Below are 9,278 nucleotides of genomic sequence, written 5' to 3' on the forward strand. Positions count from 1 at the left end.
TCAGGTAACTATCACTTCAGAAATAAGCCACTTTAAACATTGATTTCTTTAATTGCTTAATCATGTGTGATTCTGGGAAACACAAAATAACTAGTGTTAGCAATGTTTTCTTGACAAGTATATATATGCAAATGCCATTATTTATCAAGATATTTAACAAGGATTTTCCGTTTCAGTCTTTCATAATAGACATGTTATTCAATGTTACCTAAAATAAAAATTATTGGCTTACCTGATTAAGAACTTATGCAGTCCAACATCAAAATACCTGTTCAAAGGAGACATAGACAGGCATATCAAGAAAAGATATTTATAGTAATGGTAGACAACTATCTATATAATTTAAATTCATAGCATGAATAAATGGATTGCTCTACCACAGGAGTTCTCAAGATGCGGCCGCTGGAGCAGCAGCATTCCTGGGAACTTGTTGGAATTGCAGCTTCTCAGGCCCCACCTCAGACATACCAATTCCGAAATTCTGGGGATGGAGCCCAGCAATTAAACTTAACAAGCCCTCCAGGAGATTCTGGTGCAGAAACACTGCTCTCTAGTAGCGTAAGTGTCTCAGCAAGGGTAAGCTCTCTCTAGAAACAAAGGCCATGAGAGTGGATCTCCCAGGTACCTTCCACTTTTCCAATAGATGAGTCCGTTTGTAATATTCATGTCTCAGATGTTCATTTAAAAAATATATATGTATACAAACACACACACACACATATATATATGTATACGTATATGGCTTTTTTTTTTTCCCCTTGAGACAAGGTCTTGCTTTATCACCCAGCCTGAAGTGCAGCAGGGCGATCACACTCACTGCAGCCTTGACCTCCTAGGTTAAACCAATCCTCCAACCTCAGCCCCCAGAATAACAGTGACTACAGGTGTGCACCACCACATCTGGCTAATTTTTAATTTTTTTAGAGACATGGTCTATGTTGCCCAGGATGGTCTCAAACTCATGGGCTTGAGCAATCCTCCCACCTCAACCTGCCAAAGTACTGGGATTACAGGTGCAAGCAACCGCACTCAGCCCAAAATATGTTTCAAAAGCACAACACCACACTAGCCAAAGGGAAGAAGGCTTGGGGGGGCGGTGGTGGGGCGGGGAGAGGCTGGTGTGGTAGTGGCCTTCCAAGCCCCACCTAGTTGTAGTCCCTGGAGCTTTCCACCTGAGAAAACAACCCTGTCCCATCTCTGGGTCTGCCCTGAGCAGGGGATTGGAAGAGTTGTAGCTCCATGCACTAGCTGGGGAGCCTGTCATTGTGCTTGAGCCTCATACTAGGCATCCCACAGCACTGGGCTATGGCAGACCCTTGAAGTCACAGCCTTTTCCTGACACCACCAAACTGGTATAGTCCATATAAATGACGCTGCTTGGTTTCTCTAACTAGCATGCTTGTTCCTCCTGAACCTCTGATCATGTAGCCAGTGCCCTTCTCTCCCTTTGGGTCGGAGTGTGAGTAAAAAGACCAGGTGGCCAGTGTAGTCTCAGCTACTCGGGAGGCTGAGGCAGGAGAATGGTGTGAACCCAGGAGGCGGAGCTTACAATGAGCCGAGATTGCGCCACTGCACTCCAGCCTGGGCGACAGAGCAAGCCTCCATCTCAAAAAAAAAAAAAAAAAGAGAGAGAGAGAAAAAGACCAGGCGGCCAGAATCATGATGATATAGTCCCCTAGACAGAATCACTGCTCCCAGCACCTGAAGGGTGGTGGTTGCATCCCACCCACGAGTCTCACCTCTTGGGTTGCCAACCTGACTGAGTAGGGCCTGAGTTAATTCTGTCCCTTTCAGACAAGGGGTAATGGACACAGGAATTCACCCTTGAGGGGGGTCTGACTGTCCAGACCCCACCTGTCCCTAGCTTCCAGCTCCACCCTTGCCTCATCCCTGGAACATCCCATCATGCCTGGTACCTCACCACCTGACATTTGACAGGTAATTACTGTCATTCCCTGTGGGATACCTTTAAATGACAAGAGTCTTTTACGTACTTAAGTATCTGTTTACAGACAGTGGACACAGCATAGGTGAAAATAAAGAAACTCAAAGCCAAAACATGACAGACCTCATTTACTATATCACTGACCTCAAATAATTACATAATTCAGGAAAAACAGGATTAGAGATATATAAATTCCATTTATTCATAAGTCTTCTGCACAGAGCTCTTCTCTAAAGAGAGATCTACCTGTAGGGAGAGGTGATGTGTTTCATTTGAATTTTACATTGACCTGGATAAGATGCTAAGTTCTTTCTAAAATTATATTTAACACAAATTTTTTTTAAATAGAAATGATCCCTTCTCTTAACCAAAACCAAGGCTACCTTGCTTAGCCCCATAAATAAATATCCACACCACAGACAGCAATTTTAAGGTTGCCACATCTATAACATGGGAGGTAGAAGTATGTGTAGATTAAAACAAAGATTTCAGCTTCCTTCACTCATCCAAAGCTTGTAGAGCCTTTTCAATTACATTAGGAACAGAGACCAATAGACTCTATTTCAGGAATCACAGGACAAAGCAGACATGGAAGAAATCAGAGATCCGCAGTATATAGTGGGGTAGGAGGAAGGCACTGAAACAGTAATGAAAAACCTGATAATAATGAGAAATTATATTTATTGTTTAGAATGTGGCAAGTACTATGTTTGGTGCTCACATACACATGCCGGTGAGGCAGGTACTGGTATCCCCGGAGCTGACAGCCAGTAGAAAACAAAGCTGGAAATCAAACTGAACCCTAAAATGCATGAATTACTTGTTCTTCCCAAGCACCCCACTAAAAGCAGGGTTCTAACTGCCTTTCATTATTACTAATTGAAAATGATTGCTCATGCGAAAAGCTGATGTCTTCCCGCTTCCACTTCATTTCTGCTTCTCCCAGCATGGCTGCCCTGCTCCAGGGAAGCCCACCTGCTTCTTCTCCCACCTGCTTCTTCTCCCACCTGCTTCTTCTCCCACCTGCTTCTTCTCCCACCTGCTTCTTCTTCCCCGGTTCCACCCACCTTCTTGGTCTCAGCTAGCCAGGCTCCACAAAGTGATAGAAGTTCAGGTAAGTGGAGACGTACATTATTTGTCCTTCTGTTTCTGGATGACTATCAGTTTTTAAAAAATAAGGTTCACCCAACTCATGCCAACACCATCATTCTCATTCAACCTAGCCATGGCCTCCAGGGGATGATGTGGTTGGTAGTCAATTCATTTCTTTCCATTTCCAGGTGCCCTTCCTCATAGAAACGGTGGCCAGCCAAACCAATTCCCTCACCCATCTCCTCCTCTACTTGTAACAAGAGGCCTACCTAAGGACACTAAGCTTTAGCACACCACCTACTGAATATTTAAAAACTAAATATATTCGAAACCATCTCTGCATTATAAAATATAACAATCTCTGAAAGGCAAAATGTGTCTTTCTTATTGAACTAATAGCCAGGAAATTATCCATTCTTATAGCCCTGAAAGATTTCCACTGCAAAGCACATCTTAGGGCTTTGAAAATACTTCCCAATGACAATTCTGTGTAGACACCCAATACATGAAAGGATGAATGTATCTAAAAATTAATTCTAGCTCCAGAAATGGGACAAAGAGCAGGTTTTTAAAAAATCACCTCTAAATATAAGAGCCTTTGCAATGACTACAAGATATGGGTAGAATATACGTAAGCTTTAATTTAATGTTGCTTCTCACATTCCTTGGATCATGTAAGAAAGAAAGGCAAGGTTAGGGGAGAATAAAGGGTTATAGCTTCTTACCGTGCAGGCACAGTACAGCACACACAGAGTGGAGAAGGGGGTATGTTAATAGTAAAAGCCAACACACATACAGTGGTTAGCATGTGCCAGGCACTCTTCCATTCTACACACATACAGTGGTTAGCATGTGCCAGGCACTCTTCCATTCTACACACACACACACAATTATGTTTGCAGTAACACTATGAGGTAGACAGATACTATTATCATCTGCACCACAAAGGAAGAAACAGAAGCACAGAGAGGTTAAGTGATTGTTAGTTAGGGGTAAAGCTAACACCTGAGCCCAGATAGTCTCCACTAGCCAGAAGACCACCCAGGGAACAGTACCTTGGTTTTGAGGAATAAATAGTAGGAATGCACCAAGGTTAACTTCCTGAGTTTGGTTATTAGAGGGCTGAGTATCCCAAATTCAAAAAATCTGAAATCCAAAATGCTCCAAAATCTAAAACTGTTTGAGCACCAATGAGATGCTCATAAAAATGCTCATGGGAGCACCTTCAGATTTTGGATTTTTAAATTTGAGATGCTCAACTAGTGTAACTGCAAGTATTCCAACACCTGTAAAGCTCAAAATCCAAAACACTGATTTCTGGACCCAAGCATTTCAAATAAGGGATACTCAACCTGCATATTGCAGTTATTCAGTTGGTGCAAAAGTAATTGCATGTGGTCTTGGTCATTAAAAGTAATGACAAAACCCACAATTACTTTTGCACCAACCTAATACATAGGAAAGTGTCCTTGGAAGAATACGGTGAAGTATTTAGGGTGATGATGCTTCATGTCCACAACCTAATCTCAAATAATTCAGGGGGAAAACGTTACATGTACTGTGCTTCTAATGTTTGTGACTTTAAGATTATTTCAACATTTTAAAAATGAAAGATAAAACAGCACACTCCTTGCAAAATAAAGACACACAAGTTCATGTTTTTGTATATAGAAATTAACAATGCATCCTAAAATCAGAATCTAATGTCTATAACTCTAATTAGTTTTTCCTCATATCTTTTGTTTTTGAGCTGTAAATGAGTGAACATATATAAAATGAAAATCAAGACCACATGATAAAACCAATGATACTTATCTTACTGGCTGGAGAATGAAGTGGTCCATAAAGCTGCTCTTCATAAGAGTCATTATCTTAGTCTTACCAACTTCACCACCAATAAGTCAGGCAACATATTTAGTATGATGCTAAAGGTTTGGCTTAAAGAATGTATATGCCTTTCATCCTGTTCCCATTAGAAAGAAATAAACCAAACATATTTGAAACTATAAACTGTTATTTAAATTTATGTGGTATTTTAAAAATAAGTTATTTCATCATTACCTTAAGAATTTTAAGTATCATAAGAGAAAATGATTCTATCCAAAAGAAAACTGTGGTCTACCCAACCAGAGGTCTAGCCCCCTGTTACCAGAATTTGTGGACTTTTGCAGCTTCCTCAGAATCATGAGTTAATTCTTTTACCATCATTATTATTACATATTGACATATTATAGTTGTATACATTTATGGGGTACAAAGTGATAACTATGATTTTTGAACATAATGTGGAATGATTAAATCGAGCTAATTAATATATCCATCACCTCAAATATTTAACATTTTTTATGATGAGAATATTTCAAATTTACTCCATCAGTGATTTTGAAACGTCCAGTATAGATTTCCTCTTTACGATGGTAAACCTAACTCATGCTCCTTCCAAAGAGTTAAGGGGTGGGGCCTCCCCTGTGGGGCCATCTTTAATTTCAAAACACTAGCAATCCAATGAATTCTAGAAATATGTTCTCATGGCCAGGCGTGGTGGCTCACACCTGTAATCCCAGCACTTTGGGAGGCCAAGGCAGGTAGATCACAAGGTCAGGAGTTTAAGACCAGCCTGGCCAAAATGGGAAAACCCTGTTTCTACTAAAAATACAAACATTAGCCAGGCATGGTGGTGAGTGCCTGTAATCCCAGCTGCTAGGGAGGCTAAGGCAGGAGAATCACTTGAACCCAGGAGGTGGAGGTTGCAGTAAGCCGAGATTGCATCATTGCACTCCAGCCTGGGCAACAGAGCAAGACTCCATCTCAAAAAAGAAAAAAAAAAGAAATATATTTTCATTTAGTTTTTTTATACAGATGCAAAAGGCACCTTAAGGAGCTACAGTAGGAAAAGAATATACATTGTTTTCTTAGAAGTATATGCCAAACACTAGGCTAAGCACTCTGTATATCCTAATTTTTAGTCCTCACAACAACCCTGTTAAATAGGTCCTATTTTATGAAGGCTTGTGTCTTTATTCCCAGTCTCATGGCTAGCAAATGCTCAGTCAGGATTTAGCTCAGAGCAGACACCAAAGTCTGTGCTTTTTCTTCATATATTCAACCACAGACTCATTTAACAAATATTCATTATGTGCCTATTCTGTGCTAGATACCGGAAATTCAGTAATGCACAGTACGTAACCTCTGCTTCAGGGATAATAGAGCCTAAAGGGATGGAAAAGTCAACAATAATTTCAATGCAGCGTGACTGATAACTAATCAATCATTCTCTCCCACAACAGACCAAAAACTTCATAAGGGCAAGAACCACAGCCTGCCGGAAAGCAATAAATGTCGTTGAGTGAAGCAATGTGTGAATGATACGCCCGTAATAAGGCACCAATGCTTCTGTCTGCTCTGGAACTTAGCATCGTACACTGCAGATAGAAGAGGTTCAAAAGTAGTTAATACACTGATTATTTTATGTAAGTGCATAAAATAAACACCCACAGATAAAAATGGGGGTTCTCTTCTGAAATAAGATACTGATCAAACTGTAGCACAATCATTCTTATCACCTTTTAAGGAAATAGTCTCACTGCTAACCAGCCCACAGAAAACCAGGATTTCCTTATGAAGAGGCATAAGGAACATGGATCCTGCACATATTATTCTTAGCTCCTTCCAGAAATTAAAAATAGAAAATCTTGTATGATATGCAAGCTTTGTTATCTGCACATCAATTGATAGCAGCCACAGGGAGGCAGATTTCAGCTTGAGATAAAAAGAAACTGGAATGGATGACCTTTAAGATTCCTTTAAGCCTCAAGTTTCCAAGTTCGTGTTTCAGGCACTTTCAGGCAGCATCTCTAAGTATGAATGCTCCCTCCCACAGCAGCAGCTCCTGTCTGATTACCATCAGCAAATTAGTAGACTGTGCCTGGGCTAACACATCCATGGCAGCCCTGGCAGTTTATTTATGATTATGACTGCTGTACTCATTAGAGCTTCGCAGTGCATCAAAATTAGGCTTGTTGGGCCTGACAAAGTGGTGCTGTCCATATGCTTACTCACAGAGCACAGAGGTTTATATATCACCTAGCTTAGAACTGCTCCTTTGACAGAGGAGGGATGGGGGCCACACAGCACGTCCATGGCAGAACTCAGACAGAACCTATGGCCAGCTCCAGGACTTGTTCTGCACTAACAGGCTGCCTGCCCTTTGGGGTCCTGTCTTTCCTCCCAGGCTAATCTTGGCTGGGTGGGAGCTAGGGATAAAAACAGCAATGGACTATGGCCAGGAGTGGCAAATACCATACAACTGAGGTATGTTTTAGAACCACTGTTGTCATGGCCACTAAGGATGACACAGGCAAGGTAGCATGTAGACAATATACCAAAATTCAGCTCTCAATCCTTGCCTCCACCTCTTCCATTTTCAATCTTCAGTCTTTTGTCACTAGACTTGTTTATCCCATTAATGGGCTGCCAAAGTTCAGCCTTTACATTCCTGCCTGGGAAGTTTGAAAACTAATTTGCACAGCTGGGGGTAAAAACCAAAGCACGTCGCTAGGGTGATAAAGTTGATACCTAGACTCAAGAAGCCCTGATTAGTTCTGGCTAGCCTACCCAACCCAATTTTAGACAGCAGAGAAGACCTGAAAGTATATCTAACCTAACCTCCTCCTCACTTGACTAATTTGGAAGCACAGAATAAGGAACATGAAATAACTGAGATACAACAAACTGCAGAGCTGAGGCTGATCGACCAGGCCCCCTAGACCCCAGCTTTTTTCAAAGTGTCCCAATGCTGCCCTCCTCTCAGTCTCAAGTAACATCTTTATTTTCTAAGGATGCCCGAGGCACGATTCTTGGAATAGGCTTACTGATGACATCATATAGTAACTGGCACCATATCATACCATCTTCAGCTCCATCTGTTATCCTACGTCTCAACCTGCTCACAGTTAAGAATAAAAAACTGGGCCAGGTGTGGTGGTTCATGCCTGCAATCCCAGCACTTTGGGAGGCCAAGGAGGGTGGATCACCTGAGGTCAGGAGTTCAAGAACAGCCTGACCAACATGGTGAAACCCCATCTCTACTAAAAATACAAAAATTAGCCAGTCATAGTGGTGGGCGCCTGTAATCCCAGCTACTTGGGAGACTGAGGCAGGAGAATCGCTTGAACCCAGGAGGTGGTTGTTGGAGTCGAGATCACTCCGCTGCACTCTAGCCTAGTCAACACAGCGAGACTCCATCTCAAGAAAAAAAAAAAGAAAGAAAGGAAGAATAAAAAGCTACGCCGGGAACATAGAACATAGTGAGAAGTGAAAATGAACTTAGACTAGCATGATCCCAGTTGGCAGTCAAACACGTTTGGTGAAATACCAAGTTCTGATGGAAAAGTAGAAAACAAGCCCTGGGAGGACAAACTCCTCGGAACAAACATGGTGAAAACAGTCCTGAGTTATCACGTGACATGCTCTTATGGATCAGACAAGTGTGTCTGCCATCAGATCATCAGGAAGGAGTGTCTGGAAAAACAGCCCACAAGCCTGAGATCTAGGCATTTCACACTGCTGAAGGAAAGGTGAGAAGGCACCAGTCCCAGGCATCATCAGCTCAGGAGTGAAGACATTTCCCCAACAACAGTGGAAATCATGACACACTGAATGTAGAATTAGAAATTCGAGATCTGGATTCTGACTCTACCACTTAACAGCATTTGACCACAGGCAAAAAGTTAACCCCTCCATGGCTCTGTTTTCTTAACTGTGGCATGGATACAATGATACCAACAACAGAAAAGGGAATAAATGTAGTAGGTACAAATGCTTCAAAAATGTTCTACAAATGTTCAAGATTGTTTTCTCTCCTCCTTAGACGTCATTAAGAATCCTAACAGAGTATTCTCCAAACTGTATTAACGCTGTGATTATCCAGGAAATATTTATCGAGTACCTTCTAGATGCTCAATAGAGCTACAAGAGATGCTTAGGATACAGCAATGAACAAGAGAGTTCCTACCCTTGTGAGTATTCTGGAAACAAGTCCTTTATTTGATATGTAATTTGCAAATATTTTCTCTCAACCTATGGTTTATCTTTTCATTTTCTGAAAATGTCTTTGAAGCATAAAAGTTGTGAATTTCAAAAATCCAATTGATCGATGTTTTTCCTACTATGGATCATGATTTTGGTGTTAGATCTAAGACATCTTTGCCTAACCCAAGATCTTTTTTTTTTTTTTTTTTTT

The 9,278-nt window shown here is 41.3% G+C and overlaps 1 protein-coding gene across 1 annotated transcript in view; it reads right to left on the reverse strand.

Moving 5' to 3' along the window:
• The window catches only part of LOC108539521 (protein-cysteine N-palmitoyltransferase HHAT), a gene marked incomplete at its 3' end in the record, with an annotated part of 212,538 nt that overhangs the window by 19,772 nt on the left and 183,488 nt on the right, over positions 1-9,278 (reverse strand). The window contains exon 9 of the mRNA XM_017888279.1: positions 233-268. Within this exon, the coding sequence (XP_017743768.1) occupies positions 233-268 (36 nt within the window). The remainder of the gene's footprint in view (positions 1-232; positions 269-9,278) is intronic.

This window comes from Rhinopithecus bieti, unplaced genomic scaffold, assembly GCF_001698545.2.
Source record: "Rhinopithecus bieti isolate Rb0 unplaced genomic scaffold, ASM169854v2 scaffold_15813, whole genome shotgun sequence".
Taxonomy (NCBI): domain Eukaryota; kingdom Metazoa; phylum Chordata; class Mammalia; order Primates; family Cercopithecidae; genus Rhinopithecus; species Rhinopithecus bieti.